Here is a 21,309-nt window from a genome sequence, read left to right on the forward strand (position 1 = left end):
TCCCCCTTTTCCTTAGCTGTGCTACTCCCTTTTATTCTATTGGCTTTTGAAAACCAATAGAATAAACTCTCTTGAATGGAGTCTAATTCTATTGGCCTTCAAAAGCCAATAGGAATTGTCCAGGCTGTCTCTGCCCTGCTGAGACTGCCAAAAGTCCCATTCTGCAAACAGTGCTGCACCAGTTGAGTAATCCTCGGCTTACGACTGGTTGAGTAGTCCTCGACTTACGACCGGTTGGGGGTCGCGGCATTAAAAAGGTTGAGAACCACTGGTCTACTCATTCTAGGGACCTAAATCAATAAAACATGAGAAGCTTATCCAAACTATTTGATTCAATATATACCTTCATTCGTTATGACTTCAAAATACTGGAAAACTAAACTGCCTTTTTGTTGTTACTATAATCAGTAAGGCAGTGGTTCTCAACCTTCCTAATGCTGTGACCCCCAGCCATAAAATTATTTTCGTTGCTACTTCATAACTGTAATTTTGCTACTGTTATGAATCGTAATGTAAATATCTGATATGCAGGATGTATTTTCATTGTTACAAATTGAACATAATTAAAGCATAGTGATTAATCACAAAAACAATATGTAATTATATATTGTGAAATATTTATTTCTAATTACAAATAAATGAAATTTTGTCTTGAAGCATGGTGTAGCAAGGGTAACAGTCTTAATATAACAACAGTAAACTACATTGCCACATTTTGCGACAGTATGCGTAAAAAACCAAAGTCAGTGCGAAGGTTGAGATTGCTTCTTTCTCACCAGATCAGAAATTCTCGGGGCAGTCTTTGCAAGAGCACAACGAAGATCATCTTCCACAACAAGTCTACTTCTGTATATAGACTTGATAACCAACAAGCTGGAAAACCCTGTTTCACAAAGAGATGTTGTTGGAAATGGAAGAAGAAGGCGCAACACAGTCTCAGACAGAATAGGATATGACTGCAAACACTTGATCCAGAATTTTGTAACTGGCATTGTAGAGAAATCAGTTCTTGCTGCATCACTGTTAATAAGTTCAATGAACTCCTCTTGTGCTGTCTCAGGAACATTTTCAACTTTGACTGTGAATGGGTTTCTGGCAAGTGCAAATGGAGTATCAGGTAGATTTGGAAAGTACGATGAAATTTCGTCTGCAAGCATGTGCAAGTGTTCTTTCACAGAAATTATCATCGTAATCTTTTTGTCTGGTTCAATGTCATGTTCCTCAAAGAAAGCAGATAAGGTAGGCAACATGTAAATTTTATTTTCATCCAATTTTTTTTGCCAAAGCTGAAGTTTCATTTGGAATGATTGGATCTTTTCAGACAAATCGAGGCACGTTGCATTTGGTCCTTGCAGTGATAAATTTAACTCATTCAAGATGGCAAAGATGTCAACCAAGTAAGCTATTTTCTGCAGTTCACTTTTATCGCTGTAAAGTGCTTCAAACTGTGGTCTTGCTTTCTGATTAAAAAACATTTTGAGTTCATCACGAAGCTCAAAAACACGTTTTAAAACTTTTCCTCTCAACAACCATCTCACTTCAGTGTGAAATAGCAGAGCATTGTTCGGCGCATCCAACTCGTTGCACAATTGCGAAAACAGTTGACTGTTTAAACTGCTCGCCTTTACAAAATTGACAGAACTTATGATGCTTTTCATTATTTCTTGTAACTCTTGTGGCAGTGTCTTTGTTGCTAATATTTGCCGATGAATCATACAGTGAGTTCCGATGACTTTTGGTGACTCATTCAGTACCATATGTTGAAATCCAGATCGACATCCTAGCATGGCTGAAGCACCATCTGTGCAAACACCACAAACCTTTTCCCAAGAGATGTTATGCTCTTTCAGAAATGAACCAACTGTGTCAAATACATCACGTGCAGTAGTTGACGTTTCAAGAGGTTTGCAAAAAAGAAATTCATCTTTAAATTCGCCATCATTAATATACCTCACGTAAACCAGTAACTGCGAACAGTTTGCAACGTCTGTAGATTCATCAAGCTGGATACTAAATATTGGAAGTGGAGCAGATTTGATTTCTTGGATTACCTGATCAAGAATATCAGCAGACATGTCATCTATTCTTCTGCGGACAGTGTTGTTAGATAAGGAAATTGCACTCAAATTCGTAACAAATTCGTCTCCGATTATAACTCGAACAATGACTTTGAACGCTGGCAACAGTAAATCCTCAGCAATGGTGTGAGGTTTCATAGCTCTGGCGATTCTGAGTGCCACCAAATATGAAGCTTCAATGGCTGTTACGTTTTGTTTGTGGTACTTGACACCAGTGTCAAGTCTGGGTTTCTTGTGTCCATCAGCTTTGCTTCTAAAATAGTTGGTATCCTTGCTGGTAAAGCTCGGATGATTGGTATCAAAATGGCGTTTTAGTTTGTTCGGCTTCATAGATTCGGCTGATAGAACTTTACAACAAATAACACATTGTGGTTTCTCAATTCCCTCTGATATTATTGAGGTAAAACCATACTGTAAAAAATCCTTATTATATTTTCTTTTCTTAATGTTCTTCTCTACACGATCCATTGTCATGGGATGGTTTGCTAATGAAAATAATATATAACAATAGCTTTAATAATACAACAGATCAAACATGGCATAGTTCAGTCAATACAATTCATTAAAGTTTCCTATGATTTACCATTCTGTGTTGTTTTTTTTACACTCCTGTTACTATCACAAGGGGGCAGTATTCACATCAACCACAGCTGAATATAAAGACAGAACAGCATCCAGATTAAGTTCCCACGGTACAGACATTATGGCACCAACCCTGTCACATACACCTGTATTTGTACGGGGTGTATGTGATGGGGTTGGCACGATGATGTCATTACGGCGGGCACTTGTATGTGGGCGTATCTGCATGTGGGCAGACCCGCCTGGAGACGGATAGAGGAGTGGTGTCTCGGTTCCTAAGACCATCGGAAATATTGTTTTCTGATGGTCTTAGGCGACCCCTAAGGGGTCGCAACCCACAAATTGAGAACTGCAGCAGTAAGGAAATTGCTTTGGCTGTAACATTAACATTGCATAATTGAAGAATTTTAATGAATTCTATAACGGTAGAACACTGTTCTATTCTTCATAGAAATAATGAATGTGCACAGAAGAGTCAGAATTATGTTGGACTGAAGGCATTGGAGTAGCACTGGAAAGACCCAGGGTTAAGTCAACCTTTTCCTATGGAAACTTCCTGAGTGACTTTGTACCAATCACTCTCTCTCTGCCCAACCAACCTTACATACGCCCAATGAGATGGAAGGAAAATCTTCCAATGTAATTTGCCTAAGAAGATGGCTGTAGTGATTGTCCTATTATATTAAAACACCTGCATTTCCCTTTAAGATCACACATGTACTTCCAGGGAGCAGTTTGGTACAGTGTTTAAAGCACCAGGTTAGAAACTGGGAGACTGGGAATTCTAGCCCCATCTTAGGTACAAAGCCAGCTGCAAGGCCTTGGGCCAGTCAGATTCTCTCAACCCTAAGAAGAAGGCAATTCCAAACTGATTTTTCCTGGAGGCTAAAACATATGAGGAACGGTTGCTGGAATTGGATATGTCTAGTTTGAAGAAGGACGAGGGGCGACATGATAGCAGTGTTCCAATATCTCAGGGGCTGCCACAAAGAAGAGGGAGTTAAGCTGTTCTCCAAAGTGCCTGAGGACAGGACAAGAAGCAACCGATGGACACTAATCAAGGAGAGAAGCAACCTAGAACAAAAGAGAAACTTCCTGAGAGTGAGAACAATTAACCAATGGAACAACCTGCCTCCAGAAGTGGTGAATGCTCCAACACTGGAAATTTTTAAGAAGAGACTGGAAAGCCATTTGTCCAAAATGGTATCAGGTACCTCCCTGAGCAGGGGGTTGGACTCGATGACCTCCAAGGTCCCTTCCAACATTATTATTATTATTATTATTATTATTATTATCATGGATCATTGCACAGTCAGCCAAATGTTCAGACTGTGTATCTGTGTACAAACAATACTGTATATAAATATTTATATTAGTATGTGTGTGTGTGTATACACACAATATATACACAAACTCCCATGGGCAGTATATACATTTAATAAATAAATACATAAATAAAAAGAATCTCTAATGCAGTGGTTCTCAACCTGTGGGTCAGGACCCCATTTGGGGTTGAACGACCATTTCACGGGGATCGCCAAACAACACAGTCCGCCATTTTTTCCCCCTTTTCCTTAGCTGTGCTCCTCCCTTTTATTCTATTGTGAGGGAAGTTAGCCCAAAGAAGGAAATATTAAAAAGGCAGAAAAATATATTTTTCCTCAAAAGGACTTTTTAAAACCAAACCTGGCCACAAATCTATCTCTCTGCCCCAAGCAAGACTTTAGCCCCATACAAATGCAGATGTAAAACCATCAGAAAGTTGGAGCCAGAGCAATCAAGAAGACAAAAGAAGATCTGCGTACCCCACCCAAACTCTAGGAGTCATTAGCCCCATCACCTGGGAAGCAGGATATGATAATAGGATTAAACCACAGATATCAAGGCCTAGACAAACACTCAGAAACACTCTCAAGGTTCATGCCACAGGAACAGGAAACTATAACAAACAAGGCTAGAGGGGGTATAAAAACCTACTGCCCATGTGCTCAATCTCTCTCTTCTTCTCTCCTCTGCACTTTCCTGAAGAACCATCTTTCTGCAATAAACTGTAACCTTCTTCCCAAAGCAGTCACCATGTTTGCTTATTTATTCCCGGCTTGGATGAACCAGGATGAAGACTTTACTTCTAATAGACTCTCTTGAATAGAGTCTAATTCTATTGGCTTTCAAAAGCCAATAGGAATTGTCCAGGCTGTCTCTGCCCTGCTGAGCCCGCCAAAAGTCCCATTCTGCAAACGGTGCTGCACCAGTTGAGTAGTCCTCGACTTACGACCGGTTGAGTAGTCCTCGACTTACGACCGGCTGGGGGGTCGCGGCATTTAAAAAGGGTCAGAACCACTGCTCTAATGGGAGATCAAGCCTGGCCTCCCTCCGGGGCGGGGCCGGAAAAGGTCCCTCCTCTTAAAGAGACAGTCACCTTTTAAAACCATGCCCGAAAGAAGCTCAGTGTTCTTTCGTTTCGCGTTTTCTCCCTCTCCCAGAGGAAACCTACCAACTGACAGGTCGAGTAGGACGATTTGGAACGTGTCCGGCAATAATTTCCCTTCTGCGCTCAGCTCCAGTGCGGAAAAGCCGCCCTCGGAAGGAAGGCGCCACGAGCAGGAAAAGAACCCGCACCTTCGCGGAGTCTCTACGGCAGAGAACTTCAACCAACCCTGCACCAATTGGATCCCCATCCGGAAGTGCCTCCAAGACCATAGAGCCGGGACGGAAAGAGCTCTCGTGGTGAGGAAGCTTCCGGCAGCGACCATTCTTTCCTCTCCCCCTCCTATTTCCGGCCGCGGGTGCCGTCCGTCCCGTCACCAGGAGCCAGGCCGTTCGCGTGGCCGTGGGCGAGCGCTGCCTCCCCTTCACCCTCCCGGGCTCCCCCTTTCGTTGCTCCCCCGGCGGCTCCCTGCTCTCTCCCGACCGGCGCCATGGCGATGAAGCAGACACCGCTGACGTGCTCCGGCCACACGCGGCCCGTGGTGGACCTGGCCTTCAGCGGCATCACCCCCTACGGCTACTTCCTCATCAGCGCCTGCAAGGGTGAGCCTGGAGGGTCGTCTCGGCCTTGGCCCGAAGCCCCTTGGCAGAGATCGCCCCCTTTCAACGCCCGTCCCCCGCTCTCCTTAACGGGGCTCATCCGAGCCTGTCGGACTGCCTCTTTCCTGGGATCGGGGCCTTGCTTTGCGGATCAGGCTATAGAGATAGAGCGGGGGTTCTCGGCCTGGGCATAGGGGGCTCTACCCCAGAGGTGACGAGCTGAAGAAGCTTCTTGGATGAGAAGCGAAACGTCTTCACAAGAAAGACCAGTTGCTTCCTGGAAAGGCATCGTTGGGACCCCAAAGATGCTTTTTTCCCCCAAAAGGCAACTGGGCTTTTTTTGGGGGGGGGGGTTCCCTCTTTGAAAAGGTTTCGCTTTTCATCCACTTCTCCAGTGAAGAAACTTCTTGGATGAGAAGCTAAACATCTTCACAAGAAAGACCAGTTGCTTCCTGGAAAAGCATCTTTGGGATCCCAAAGGTGCTTTTTTCCTCCAAAAGGCAACTGGACTTTTTTTTGGGGGGGTGTTTCCCCCTTTGAAACTATTTTGCTTTTCATCCACTTCTCCAGCGAAGAAACTTCTTGGATGAGAAGCGAAATGTTTTCCAAGGCGGGGGGGTGGGGGGGGGGAAAGGGGGGGAAAGCCCCAACAAAAAAGTCCAGTTGCCTTTTGGAAAAAAAACCATAGTTGCCTTTGGGAAACCATAGCCTGGATGATTGACAGTGGGCTTATAGTCTTTATGGATACAGATTAGTTTAATGACCAGTGCGGATGGTGAAATACAGGTAGTCCTCAACTTACGACGGTTTGTTCTGTTTGAACAGTAACTGTTCAAAGTTACAGGGGCACGGTCATAAGTGAAAAATGATCATAAGTCGTTTTTTATGACTTAGGATCGTTTTTCACACTTAATGACCGTTGCAGCTTCTCCATGGTCGAGTGATCAGAATTTGGACACCTAGTAACTGACTCATATTTATGAAGGTTGCAGTGGCCTTGGGTCATATGTTCACCTTTTGTGACCTTCTTACAAGCAAAGTCAATGTGGAAGCCAGATTCACTTAACTGCAGTGATTCACTTAACTGTATCAAGAAAAGACGTAAAAGACAAAATTCACTTAACAGTCTCACTTAGCAATAGAAATTTTGGGCTCAGTTGTGGTTGCAAATTGAGGGCTATCTTTATTTTTTTTCCCAGTCAACAGTGACTGGGAGAGGGATCAGTATAGAAGGTGCTGATTTGGGGCACTTTAGCTGTGCTGAAGTGTGTCCACTCTGTTTCTTTATCCCTTTTCCTTCCTTCCTTCCTTCCTTCCTTCCTTCCTTCCTTCCTTCCTTCCTTTCTCTAATACTTCCTTGTGACTGTAAGTTGTTACCTTTTTGAAATAAGGCAGTACTAGACATTCCTCTAAAATGATAGGTGACAATATAAACTCAAATCTTATGTGAATATATAATGTGATGATTATGCTAATATTCTTTGTTAGTCACTTTATCGGTTTTATATGGTGAAGAGAAGATAAGTGGCCAGTGTATAATTATTCTCTCTGTTGCTTTGCAAGTACATTGAGTGCTTCTGTATCGGAGACAAATTCCTTGTGTGTCTAATCACACTTGGCCAAATGATGTATTCAATTCAATTGCCAAATGACATTCATGTTACTTTTCTATTCACATGTGATGGCCATGTTGTGAAGGTGTATGTGATGTACAGTAGGTTGATTGCTGTGGTAGCCAAATAGGGTTTGAATGGGTCAGTTCCTGAGAGGAAATACTCAAGTTTAACATGGAGGAGAGTGGGGTATCAGAAAAACGAGTTACTTCATATCAATGAACTTAAAACTTTCAAAACTGTATTGTGAGATTACTTATACCACAAACATTCATTTTACTGCCTAAATTGCTCATATGTACAAATTTGATGTTAGAGAAAGAGAAATCAACCTGCCAAGGTAATTAATTGGGTTTTTAATCTTCAGTATTTAAATTATTTAAAGGAATCTGCAAAAGTGTTTGATTTTGAAACCATTTACAATTAATCATTTTTTAAAAATATTATTTTTATATATTTATGTTGGTGGGTTATTTAGGCTTCTATAAAAAAACAACAAATTTAATGGTCGTAGCAGGTAGGGTAAAAGGATCAGAAGTATTTGCTGGCATGTGTAATAGCCCATCATATTTCAAAAGTGTATTTGCATTTTGGCCTTCAATAGCATATATAATAATGGCAATAAGGGATTATTTTTCCAGTTTAGGAATGCTTAGCTTAATCAACTGTTGGAGGTTCAAATGCCCATACTGAGTGAAGAGTGGTTGTGTGGATATGCAATAAGCAGACAAGCTGCCATATGCTGAAGTTCTTGGATCACAGCTGAAAAATGACCCAAGGCAGTTTTTATAAGACTTTGTCAAATATTAGAATTCCTTATTTGTGTACATGGCACTTTTTACCACTGGTAGTCCTTGACTTAACAACCATTTGTTTAGTGATCATTTACAGTTAACAATGGCCCTGAAAAAAGTAACTTATGACTGGTCCACACATTTACAATTATCGTAGCATCCCCACGATCACATGATCAAAATTCTGTTGCTTGGCAACCAGGAACTATTTACGATGGTTGCAGTGTCCCAGGGTCACATGATCGCCATTTGTGACCTTCCCAATCAGTAGGGGAAGCCAGATTTGCTTAATGGCTACACGGTTCACTTAACAACTGCAGTGATCCACTTAGCAAGTATGGCAAAAAGTTCATAAAATCAGGTGCAACTCGTTTAATCGCCTTGTTTAGTGACGGAAATTCTGGTCCCAACTGTGGTTATAGGTCCAGGATTGCCTGGATGGTCTGTAGCCTTTTCCTGCATTTACATTTATCTATAACAGTGGTTCTCAACCTGTGGGTCGGGACCCTATTTGGGGTCGAACGACCATTTCACGGGGGTTGCCAAAGAACGCAGTCCACCATTTTTTCCCCTTTTCCTTAGCTGTGCTACTCCCTTTTATTATATTGGCTTTTGAAAGCCAATAGAATAGACTCTCTTGAATAGAGTCTAATTCTATTGGCTTTCAAAAGCCAATAGGAATTGTCCAGGCTGTCTCTGCCCTGCTGAGCCCGCCAAAAGTCCCATTCTGCAAACGGTGCTGCACCAGTTGAGTAGTCCTCGACTTGCGACCGGTTGAGTAGTCCTTGTCTTACGACCGCTTGGTGTCGCGGCATTAAAAAGGTTGAGAACCACTGATCTATAAACAAATATATGCTGCATGATTGAGATTGTCTTACAATTTTTCTTCCCCCCCTCCCCCAGATGGTAAACCTATGCTTCGACAGGGGGACACAGGGGACTGGATTGGAACATTTCTTGGTCACAAAGGAGCAGTCTGGGGAGCCACGTTGAATGAGGACGCCACTAAAGCCGCTACAGCTGCTGCAGATTTTACTGCGTAAGTGAGAGTTGTTGCATACGGAAATACTTCCAGCCACTTTAAAGCTTATATCGAATCATTAAGTTCAAACAGTAGCAAGAAAGCTAAGATAAAGGAAGTTTGCTGCAAATACCATGTCATTAGCTGAGTCCTCTTTTGTTTCAGCAAAGTGTGGGATGGTGTTTCGGGAGATGAGCTCCTCACTCTGGCTCACAAGCATATTGTCAAATCTGTGGACTTCACTCAGGTAAAAAAGAAAAAACAAGTACAAATGTCATTTTGTCTCTCTTGATTTTCGAGATTTTAAATCTGCCTTTGCTATTCTGAAAATAGTCGGCATATTGCTAATTTTACTGATATTTTTTTTAAACTAATACGATTTAAAAAGGTCCGGCATATTACCAACTGTCTTAATAAATGACAATGCTAATTTTCTCTTCTAGGACAGCAATTACTTGTTGACAGGTGGACAAGATAAATTGTTACGTATCTATGATTTAAACAAGCCAGAGGCAGGTGAGTTTTTTTTTTAGTCGTATGAATCAGTAAAATGAATTATCAGATGTTACTAATATTGCTGTGCTAATTTGAAGGCCCGGTAAACTGACTTTTTCCACCTGGTTTTAATATATTTTTTTGTGATTTGTAACTGGCCAGAATAAGAAAACTGTGATTAAGAAAAACCACAAATTCCAAAAAAATGTTTGCAAAGTCTTCTGTTCGCCGTACCAAAATGCAGGAAAGGACAGAATATGATCCTGCTTTGAACAGCTGATTTTATTAATTTTGTAAATAAATTGGATTGTCTTTTTTTTATCATAGTATCACCAAAGTGGGATCTTCGGACAGGAGTCCATGGCCCCACTCAGTGGAATAGGCAAAGGAGGGAATAAAAGTAGTAGAAGTGGTTTATCCCTTCTTGAAGTAAGCAGGGTAAATGGATATGATCATCTAAGGAGGACTTTTTAAGCCCAAAGTTGGCAAATGAATTTAGCCAAATGAAATCACCTCTTTTGGAAGCAAGGAGAAATATGATATATTCTTGATTTGGAGACTAAAACATACGAAGAACGGCTACGGGACTTGGGTTTGGCTAGTCTAGAGAAAAAAACAAATAGGGGAGAGATGATAGCAGTGTTCCAGTATCTGAGGGGCTGCCATAAGGCAGAGAGGGTCAAGTTGTTCACCAGAGCACCAGAAGAAAGAACAAGAAATAATGGTTGGAAACTGATCAAGGAGAGAAGCAACCTGGAATTAAGGAGAAACTTCCTGACAGTGAGGACAATCAACCAGTGGAATAGGTTGCCTCCAGAAATCGTGGACGCTCCATCACTGGAGATTTTTAAGAAGAGACTGGATGTTTACCTGTCTGTGACAGTATAGGTTCTCCTGCTTGAGCAGGGGACTGGACTAGAAGACCTCCAAGGTCCCTTCCAGCTCTATTCTATCTGTTTTTATTGTAACTTTCATTGTATGCATGGGAATACCCTGAAAGATCTGAACATGCACTGTACTCTCTAATATACAATAATTACTTCCATAATTTTTATTTATCAATCACAAATGTAGTAGGAAATACAACCTTAGCAAAAGAAAAGAAGTTTTTTTTAAAAAATCCAAAATATTTCCTTTACTTTTTAGACCCTGAGGTGGTCAGTGGTCACACGTCTGGTATTAAAAAGGCTCTGTGGAGCAGTGATGATACACAGATCCTTTCGGCAGATGACAAAACAGTCAGGTAAGAAGTAATCAGTGCCTCTTCCCTTAGCGCTATATAACATCCCTTAGCGCTATATAACATCCCTCAGCGCTATATAACATCCCTCAGTGCTATATAACATCCCTCAGTGCTATATAACATCCCTTACTGCTATATAACATCCCTTAGCACTATATAAGAAATGGATGGTGGAGCTGTGCGGCTTTCATCTTCACTATAAAACTACATTTTGAATTTGAGCATATATGCTTAGCTTTCCAAACATTGGACTTTACCATGCAAGTAAATGTCTTTCACTATAGGTAGTCCTCGACTTACGATCGTAATTGAGGCTGGAATTACGTTGTAAGTTGTGATGGTTCTTTTTAATGTGACCTTATGTCAGGGGTCCTCAGCTTTGACAACTTTAAGACTTGTGGATTTCAACACCCAGAATAAGCTGGCTGAGGAATTCTGGGAGTTGTAGTCCACAAGTCTTAAAGTTGCCAAGGTTGAGGACCCCTGCCTTATGTGACCAATTTTACGACCTTTTTTGCAGCAGATGTTAAATGAATCCATTTTATTCAATGACTGTTCTGTGCCGGAAACTAGAAGTAAACACTGGAACCTGGTCCAAAAAATTCCCAAAAGTCATGTTCATGTGACCACAGGATGCAGCAAATCGCTGTAAATGGTTGCCAAGCATCCAAAATATGATCACATGACTACAGCGGGGGCATGTGAGAACTCCAGAAACAGATCTTAAGTAGTTCTGGGGAGATCCGTCGTAATTTCACATGGTTGCTAAGCAATCGGTCTTTTAAGCGAGGACTACCTATACGGCGATTCAGGTTCAATGTAATTTTTACTTGGATTCCGGTATTCCTCGGTTGGAGCCAAGTGCAAAAGGGTGTCTGGGAGTCGGGAAAAGTTGCATACAGTATTTAATTTTAAGAAACATGGTGTTTGCACATGTTCAAGCTGTAATGTATTTTCTTTGGAACAGCTGACCTCAGCTCTTTTCATTTTCCTTTCTTAGTCTGCTCCCAAATTGCATTCATCTATCTTAATTTTAAGAAGCAAGTCTAACCATGTTGTGGTTTTACTGGTTGGGAGACAACCTGCTCTACTGCAGTGCTTCTCAATCTCACGGCCTTTAAAATGTGTGGACTTCAACTCCCAGAGTTCCTTGCCAGCCATGCTTATAAGCAGAGTTTCAGAGTATTAGTATTAGCTGGCTGGGGAATTCTGGGAGTAGAAGTCCATCCATCTTCAGGTTGCCAAGGTTGAGAAACACTGGGTTAAGACTCCTGGTTAAGGCTGTTGGGAAAGTACTGTTGATCATTTTATTTATTAAATTTCTATGCCACCTTCTCCACTACAAGGGGACTCTGGGCAGGTCATATAGGAAGTCCTCAACTTACAGCAACAACTAGAATCCGTATTTCTGTTGTTAAGAGAGTCACAATCAATTTTACTTTTTTTTTTTACCATGGTTGTTAAGCAAAGCATCGCAATTGTTAAGTGAATCACACAGCTGTTACGGGAATCCCGCTTCCCCCATTGACTTGGCTTCTCGGAAGCTGACTGGGAAGGTCACAAATGGGGATCACATGATCCCAGCACTCCGCAGCCATCGTAAGAACATGTTGGTTGCCAGTGCCTGAATTTTGATTATGTGACTGTGGCAATGATGCTATGGTCGTAAGTGTGAGGACTGGTTGTAAGTCACTTTTTTCAGTGCTGTGGTAACTTCAAATGGCTACTTTACGAATGGTTGTAAGTTGAGGACTGTCATCTTGTCAGGCACTGAAGGGATTGCGTGCGTAGCTTCAGGAACTTTTGCTGATGAGAAGTTAAATAGTAAAGTGATTTAAGACTTTGTTGCTCTTCCATTATCAACCCGACATTAGAATGAGTTTCAACATGTATGATTTCTTAGGTGAAATACGTCTTGTTTTCTCACTCTTTTTCACATTCAGTGGGTTTTGCGTTCATTCACTCTCAAAGCCGGGGAATGCATAACTGGAGTATATATAAAATATTTTTATTTTTGTGTAACAGCAATGACAATTAAAAAAAACAAGAACACTTGATGATATGCTTGAACCAGTGGTGGGATTCAGCTGGTTCGCACCGGTTCAGAAGAACCGGTAGCTAAATTTTGTAGAGTTCGGAAAACCGTCTGAACCCACGCTGCTTCCGAAAGTCAGTTCTAGGCCTCGGAGGCCTAGAGGAGATCTCCCAGGCCTAGAACGGCCCACAGGAAGTGCGTGGATGTCACTTCCGGATGTCCATTCTAGGCCTCAGAGGCGCAGGCCTGCATCCATGCAGAGAACCAGTTGTTCAAGTATTTGAATCCCATCACTGGCTTGAACTGTACTATAAGTAGGTTGAGAGATTACCATGGTAGTGAAGAACATTTTATCCAGGAGCGTTTGGCGTTTTGCAGTGATGAACTAAATAAATTTTATTCTTGTCTCTCCACTTCAGACTCTGGGACAGAAATACACTGACAGAAGTGAAGGCGATCAACGTTGCCATGTCCGTGAGTAGCATGGAATACGTGCCTGAAGGGGAGCTAATAGTCATCACCTATGGCCGGACCATTGCCTTTCACAGTGCGGAAACGTATGTTTGTTTTTAACATGTGTGCTTTATTGATCAGGCCGAACAGACAAACTGGTCAAATGTAGAATAGCCTAAAGAGACAGTGTGCGTATCATGATACCAATCTAAATAATTTCTATACATTAGTACATTAATACATTAGTATATGTATTCAAACCTACTTGTTTTTGCTAAAAAAGAGAAAGAATGTTTAGTTGCTGGCAGTGAAGGTTTTAAAATTTATAAAGAGGTTTATAACACCAATGAAGAACTAGGCATGTGATGTATTTAAACGACCTTCAGAGCATTTTTTTTTTTGCTAAAAAGGTTTGTTTGTTTCTCTTTGCTGTAATAGTTGTTTCCTGGTCTGTGTAATAGTTGCATTCATCCTCCATTGTCTAGGCCAGGGGTAGGCAACCTTGGCTCTTTTATGACTCGTGGACTTCAACTCCCAGAATTCCTGAGCCAGCTGTGCTGGCTCAGGAATTCTAGGAGTTGAAGTCCACGAGTCATAAAAGAGCCAAAGTTGTCTACCTCTGGTCTAGGCTACAGTGCAAAAGGAATTGTGTTATCACTGCTACCCCTGGCATTTTGCTGGTGCGCGGATGTGCGCGCACGTGCATCTGCATCTAAGGGAAAATCCCTGTATCTGATTGTAAATGATAACTATCATCTCAAATGATTTTATGAGTACAGGAGTTTCTTTCGGTTTACTTTCACGTGCGCCCTATTTTTAGTTTGCAAAATATATTGCAAAAATAGAATGGTAACTTTCTAAAAATGGATCTCTTTTTGTTAACGGGCACTCATCTTCCCGATAGGCGAATTTAAATAAGAATCCTTATTGTGCTTTCTTTTTTGACCTGTTTTAGTGTTTTGTTCAATACAGGATTTTTGTTTTTTAAATAACTTTAGCGCTTTTTGTTTTTTCCTCCATAGACTGGAACAGATTAAATCATTTGAGGCACCTGCAACAATCAATTCTGCATCTCTCCATCCGGAGAAAGAATGTCTAGTTGCTGGTGGTGAAGATTTTAAACTTTATAAATATGATTATAATACCGGTGAAGAATTAGGTACGTGATATATTTAAAGGACCTTCAGAGCACGTTTGTCTGAATTTCATGGCTGTTAAAAAAAAAACACAACCAGCTTGTTTGGGGGGATTTTTGCATCGCTCATATTGCGGACTGTTATATGCTTGTACGTAGTCCCAATTGTAATTAGCAGAATACTCCGTGCTCATGTCTTTGTATGGCTGAAATATAGAAGATTAAAAAATAGACTAGAGCAGTGGTTCTCAACCTGTGGGTCGGGACCCCATATGGGGTCTAACGACCATTTCACGGGGGTCGCCAAACAAGGCTGTCCGCCATTTTTCCCCCTTTTCTTTGGCCACACCCCTGGCACCCGGTGATGTATAAGTGGTTGGGGGTCACCACAACATGGGGAACTGTATTATGGGGTCGCGGCATTAGAAAGGTTGAGAACCACTGGACTAGAGTAAGATTCCTGACTAATTCCTTTTTTTCTTAAAGCGAGCCGATAACTCACACCATTTTTTTCAGTGCTATTTGTTGCAAGAATTGGGTGCAATTACAGGGGCAAAAATATATTCTCTGTGGCAGGAAAGATAAGGCAGTTCAGAACTCCCGCCATTAGGTATGAAATGTTTGGGCAAGATTTCAGGAGAAGGGATATTAATAGACAGTTGGAGCAAAACCAAATAAAAAATGGCACCTTAAAAACCTGAAATGTGTTCAGTATTTAAAAGCTATTGGTAAAGCCGAGTCTTGATCATGCAAAAGTTCAAAGGTCATGAGTATAGGGGTCACTAGTTCATTTTGACTGGACTAGATCCATACTAATAGTCCTTCACAGCCAATAAAACCCAAACTTGGTAGGTCAAATACAGAAAGTTGGTTATTTTTACTTCCCATAGCTTTTGCCAAAGTTCTCTTGGTAGTTTTGCTGGAAAAATTGCAAATTTCCTTGTATTACTTCCATGCCAGAAAATATTTGTCACTCATTAGCCCTTGGCCCTGTGATTCTGTGACCCACTTGGGTATAGAGCAGTGGTTCTCAACCTGTGGGTCGGGACCCCATTTGGGGTCGAACGACCATTTCACGGGGGTCGCCAAACAACGCAGTCCGCCATTTTTTCCCCCTTTTCCTTAGCTGTGCTACTCCCTTTTATTCTATTGGCTTTTGAAAGCCAATAGAATAGACTCTCTTGAATAGAGTCTAATTCTATTGGCTTTCAAAAGCCAATAGGAATTGTCCAGGCTGTCTCTGCCCTGCTGAGCCCACCAAAAGTCCCATTCTGCAAACAGTGCTGCACCAATTGAGTAGTCCTCGACTTACGACTGGTTGAGTAATCCTCAACTTACGACCGGTTGGGGGTCACGACATTAAAAAGGTTGAGAACCACTGGTATAGAGGTAACAGGTAATTTATTCATTAGGGTCACATTCCACTCTTGGTTTAGGAACTCAAGAAGACATATACACTGCTCCAGTCTCCTGTTTTTCCCTACAGCAGCAAACCCTGTAAAATAGGCTGGGCTGAGTGAGAATGATTGGGCCAAATTTCCTCAAGAGCTTTGGTGGTTGAGGGTGAAATTCAACCGGGGTCTTCCTACTTCTAGTCCAACACCTTAACCCACTCTACACTGTACTGGCTCTTTAGATTAGGGCAGTGTTTCCCAAACTTGACAATTTTAAGGCATGTGGACTTCAACTCCCAGAATTCCACAGCCAGCATTGCTGGCTGTGGAATTCTGGGAGTTGAAGTCCACATGCCTTAAAATTGTCAAGTTTGGGAAACACTGGATTAGGGAGACACTGATATTGAATCTTAGTTCCTCGTCCCTGCAGTGACCCTCCGGGAATTTCTCAGTTTAAGATAACGTCCCTGAACAGGGATAGAAATAATGCTGAGTGTGAGCTGATGCTGTTTTTGTCTTCACTTTTAACAACAAAAGTCTTATCCATATAAGTCTGCAATGCCCCCAAATCTCATTTCTTTTCTGGTGGCAAGTTCAGCTCCAGGGCATCAGAGGACCTTTTTGTTACATACGACAAGGGGTGCTTCTAAAATTTGAGGCCTCCTTAATGTTGTGCCAATAAAAGAAGGCTGAATTTTCTCCTTGAAGCCCCATTGCAGGGCAAGCTCTCTCTTCGTTATTTTCTTAAAAGCTTGAGCTGAATCTGTTTGTACCCATGCTTTCCCTCGCATTATCGATGTGTTACAATTTCTTTGCAGAATCCTACAAGGGGCACTTTGGGCCGATTCATTGTGTCAGATTTAGCCCAGACGGGGAATTGTACGCTAGCGGCTCAGAGGATGGAACGCTGAGGCTGTGGCAGACGACAGTCGGGAAAACATATGGTCTCTGGAAATGTGTGATTCCTGGTAAGACGTGTCTTTTCTATCGGGACCGAAGTGTTCACTGACTTGTTTGTTCTCTGATTTATGAGATAATTATTACAGAATTGTACTGAAGCCCAAGTAGTTTTTGACTTAACGACCATTCATTTGGCTACCGTTTGAAGTTTGGTGCTGAAAAAAGTGTTGCGTTGTCCTTACAGGCATGTGATCAAAATTCGGGCACTGGGCAACTGGGACGCATTTATCCCAGCTGCAGGGGTCAGGGTTGCTGTCTGCAACCTTCCCAGTTGGCTTTCGATAAGCAGAATCAGTGTGGGAAGCCAGATTTGCTTAACGACCATGGCAAGGTCATAAAATTGGGCATACTTAACAACTGCCTTGCTCAGCAACTGAAATTCTAGTTCCAAATGTGGCCAAAAGTCAAGGACTTAACCTGCATTTCCTTTGACTTTGCTGCTCAGTAACTTGCTGACATCTGATCAGATTGTGTATCAGTAAAAGATTGGGCCGTGTGTTTTGATTAAAACTTTGCCACTAAAATGCTAATCCTGTATTGTACCACTTCATCTGGCCCCGTTGGGGTTAAGTGATGCTCCGTATGAAAGAAACAACCTAAAATCATCCTTGAGAAAAAGCTAGGTGGAAGTTTTCCTTCAGGCATCAAGAATGGGGTAGACCAGGGGTAGGCAACCTTGGTTCTTCTATGACTCGTGGACTTCAACTCCCAGAATTCCTGAGCCAGCCATGCTGAGGAGAATCCAAGCTGAGCCATGCTGGCTCAGGAATTCTGGGAGTTGAAGTCCACGAGTCATAAAAGAGCTAAGGTTGCCTACCCCTGGTGGGGTAGACTGAAGGCTATCAGAAGGAGGTAGAGCTCTCTCCCACTAACTCCCATGGTCCCCTGAAATTGAAAACTTTTGCTTTTCTAAGGCTAGTAATTGTAATTGTATTCATAATACATATCTATGCAAGAGAATAGATAAATCGTCCCAGCTTAAACCAGACAACCTTATCTGAAAAAAAAAAAAACATATAGAACAGCACTATAAAATGTTTAGTGCCTGGCAGAATGCTGCTTTGTTTTGTAAATGTTTATGAAAGTGACAAGTTGAATGACGTAAAATGACGGTATTGTGCTTTCCAATTCTCTTTCTCCAGAAGAAGAAGGTGGAGAGCTGGCGAAGGCTAAAGTCAATCTTCCAGGAACTGCAGAAGAAGAATTAGGTAATGATCTAGTGGTAAAATCTAACCACAGTTAGAGGTTAACCTTAAGGTGTGTAGGATAATATCGCAAGGAAGAACTGAACCGATATAAGAGAGCCCATATAAATTGCGTTAAACCAGTGGTTCTCAACCTTTTTAATGCTGCGACCCCCAACCGGTCGTAAGTCGAGGACTACCCAGCCGGTCGTAAGTCGAGGACTACCCAGCCGGTCGTAAGTCGAGGACTTTCCCTGCCTGGGAGCGCCATGCATGCGTGGTGCTGCCCCCTGCGCCGGCCGAGGCGTAGCTGGCAAGCGGCAGAGATGGCACAGGCCAACCACTGGCTGGGCCACCAGCTGGCCCAGCCGAAGGGAGGTAAGGCACCCGCCGGGCCCCACGCGCGCCAGCAACCCTTCCTGCGCCTGCCGACCTCCCACCCCTGGCCCTCTTTTACTTACATTTTTAGTAGTTGCTCAGCAGGGAGGGGTGGAAACTTCCAGACAGCTTGCCTTCGCGGCAGACAACTTGCAGCACCGTTTGCAGAATGGAATTTTTGGCGGGCTCAGCAGGGCAGAGACAGCCTGGACAATTCCTATTGGCTTTTGAAAGCCAATAGAATTAGACTCTATTCAAGAGAGTCTATTCTATTGGCTTTCAAAAGCCAATAGAATAAAAGGGAGTAGCACAGCTAAGGAAAAGGGGGAAAAAAATGGCGGACTGCGTTTTTTGGCGACCCCCATGAAATGGTCGTTTGACCCCAAATGGCGTCCCGACCCACAGGTTGAGAACCGCTGGTATAAACAGTGTTTCTAAAACCTTGGCAACTTTAAGATGAGTGGACTCATACTCCCAGAATTCCCCTGGCAGCTGAAGTCCAGCCTGTGAAAACTGAGGGTACACTATGAAACTGTGGTTGTTAATAGAGGAAGTCCTCTACTTACAACAGTTTATTTAGTGACCGTTCAAAGTTACAACGGGACTGAAAAAAAGTGACTTATGACTGTTTTTCAGTTACAATCTTTCCAGCATCCCCGTGATCATGTGATAAAAATTCAGATGCTTGGCAACTGTGACCAGATGCTATTTCCAGCAGCAATAGACTGCTGGATCTGTAGACTGGAATAGAAACTGAGTTATGAAGTGGAATACAGGCATAGTAATACGTATTTTTAGATCGACCTCTGCTAAAAGTTAACGGGGGATTATTGTTTCTTCTTTCCTTATGCTCAACTTGGCAGAAGACCTTGGCTCTGAAAACACAGATTCCATCTATAGCACAACTCCGGAGGTTAAAGCTTGAGCGTCACAGCCGTTAAGGACAACACACGAACACGTCAATCTCAAAAAGAAAAAAAATGGAAAAAAAAACAGTCATATGCAGCAGCCTCCCAGGGTGCAACGTGAACCGAAGGTCAATAGGGGGCAGTAATTGATGAGAATGGGTAGGAACAGGTTGTCAGGAAAGATGGAATAGAGACAAAAAGTAACGGTTTGGCTGTCTTTTAGCGTCATTGCCTTTTGTAAGTCTGAACATAACCAGGCGCCAAGATCCTGTTTCTCCAATGTTGATTAAGTCATTGTAGTGTTTTATTATTGAAGAGAAATGTAACGGTATCTTGGTTAGAGTATGTTCTCTGAAAGTGGGAAGGGTGACAAAAGGCGGGGGTCATTTGGTTAAATAAAATACTTGTGGTCTAGGGGTTTTTGCCCCCCCCCCACTTTTATTGTACACTGCTTCTGTTTCCAATCTGTTTCCAAAATAAAATGCTCCCACGATAGCACTCCTAGAAAAGTGTACCAGGTTAATTCATCTGTTTCCGAACAGTACTGAATAGTCTGGGACTTTGAAAAAAAAAGGGGGGGGGCTAAGGTTTGGGGTGGTTTTTGCACGATAGGTGGTTGAATGCCCTACTGCTTGAAGCTTGTTGTTCTCCTCCAATAAAACTTTATATTCAAAAGTCTCTAAAGGATAACACGTGGAGCATCCCTGTATTGATTGCCTCTGGTCAAAATTGCTCACATACTATCGGAATTGACGCTCTGTAAAAATGTACCTACTTAGCCATTGTATTTCTTCTGGACTTCTTTTAAATGGAAGCAGCAAAGTATTTCTATATAATTTTTAATGTGTTTTTTTTCAAAACCGAACTGTATGTATACATCAAATAATTCATATGCTGCATAAGAATAAAATGGTGGTTTAAAGAATCATCTGTATTAACTGAAGAATAAATATAAGGTTAGCCATTGACGTTTATAAATGGTAGCACGTGTTCAGAGTACACTGTATCCAGCATAAAAGGAAAATAAGCCCATTACTGTAGAACAGCTTTGCCCATCCTTTCTCTTTAGGTATCTTTTGAGTTGCAGTAAATTGTCTTACACCCATATCCATCAGCCATTTTGACTGGCAATCTGAAAAGATGCAGTTCACCTGATACAATGTTGAGGAAGCAACTCAGCTCTGTGACACACTGATTCTTTGGAGGTAGTAAAATGCTTGAAATATTAATGCAGTTATGATAAATTTGTTAAAAAAAATACATCTCCCTCTTTAGTAGAAAAGGATGTGGAGAAGATGAAAGTGTGCCCCTTGAATCTACAGTTATAATAGGAGCATGCATTTAGCAATATGTAGAAGTAGTGACATTATTACCGCATTTTGACAACGGCTAACAAGATCAAAAGCAAATAAGACGGGAAGAATAACTGCAGCCTAGCCTTCTATACTGGTTTTTTTTTTTTGTAGATGGTCTTCCAGTGGGAAGGTTTGAGAGTGTTAACTTTCCCTGCACACAAAACAAGATTGGAACGGTATTTTATAAATCAGCTGATTTTAGAGTTCCGGTTCTCTTGGTTGCTTATAAATGCCGTAATTTTTTTCCCCTGTGTCTTTGTGCCCCATCTTTTTTGCATTTGTTTCTGGCAGTCGTTTTTGCTTGAACCCTCCATCTATCCGCCAGTACTTGTATATGGTTGTAAATTAGCTGAATCGTAGAAAAAACATAGAACGTTCATTTTCCTATAAGAAAAGGACTTTCCATTCTCCCTACTGAAATGTTCAAGGATAACTCTTATTAACGGGTGGTCCTCGACTTAACGACCACTCATTTAGCAACCATTCAAAATTACAACGGCACTGAAAAAAGTGACCTCTAACCCTGGCCCTTACTCTTCATGCAGCATCCCCATTGTCTTGCGATCAGAATTTGAATGCTTGGCAAACGGCATGCATTTACTACAGTTGCAGTGTCCCAGGGTCACTTGTGACCTTCCCAGCTGGCTTCCAAGA

General features: G+C 42.0%; 2 protein-coding genes across 4 annotated transcripts; one reads left to right on the forward strand and one right to left on the reverse strand.

Annotated features, from left to right (window-relative positions):
* Positions 1–606: 606 nt before the first annotated feature.
* On the reverse strand, positions 607–5,420 carry LOC120299771 (zinc finger BED domain-containing protein 5-like). Of its 3 annotated transcripts, none has more exons than XM_039324917.1 (2): positions 5,155–5,420; positions 607–2,563 (listed from the first exon to the last, which is right to left on the reverse strand). In XM_039324917.1, the coding sequence occupies exons 1-2, from the start codon at positions 5,411–5,413 to the stop codon at positions 744–746; spliced, it is 2,079 nt and encodes a 692-aa protein (XP_039180851.1). In that variant the 5' UTR covers positions 5,414–5,420; the 3' UTR covers positions 607–743. The 3 variants fall into 3 exon arrangements, 2 of the variants coding, with proteins under 2 accessions (XP_039180851.1, XP_039180852.1); XM_039324918.1 differs by lacking the exon at positions 5,155–5,420 and adding an exon at positions 4,638–4,682; XR_005554478.1 differs by lacking the exon at positions 607–2,563 and adding an exon at positions 3,677–3,734 and having other exon boundaries at positions 5,155–5,289.
* Positions 5,421–5,423: 3 nt separating this feature from the next.
* On the forward strand, positions 5,424–20,226 carry LOC120299772 (serine/threonine kinase receptor associated protein). The gene is made up of 10 exons (XM_039324919.1): positions 5,424–5,690; positions 8,998–9,133; positions 9,281–9,362; positions 9,559–9,631; positions 10,757–10,853; positions 13,308–13,445; positions 14,364–14,500; positions 16,689–16,838; positions 17,973–18,038; positions 19,256–20,226. Exons 1-10 carry the CDS (start codon positions 5,579–5,581, stop codon positions 19,315–19,317), a joined length of 1,053 nt encoding a protein of 350 aa, XP_039180853.1. The 5' UTR covers positions 5,424–5,578; the 3' UTR covers positions 19,318–20,226.
* The last annotated feature ends 1,083 nt before the right edge of the window (positions 20,227–21,309 follow it).

The sequence above is a fragment of the Crotalus tigris genome, unplaced genomic scaffold, assembly GCF_016545835.1.
Source record: "Crotalus tigris isolate CLP2741 ecotype Arizona unplaced genomic scaffold, ASM1654583v1 scf7180000024310.2302065, whole genome shotgun sequence".
NCBI classification, from domain to species: domain Eukaryota; kingdom Metazoa; phylum Chordata; class Lepidosauria; order Squamata; family Viperidae; genus Crotalus; species Crotalus tigris.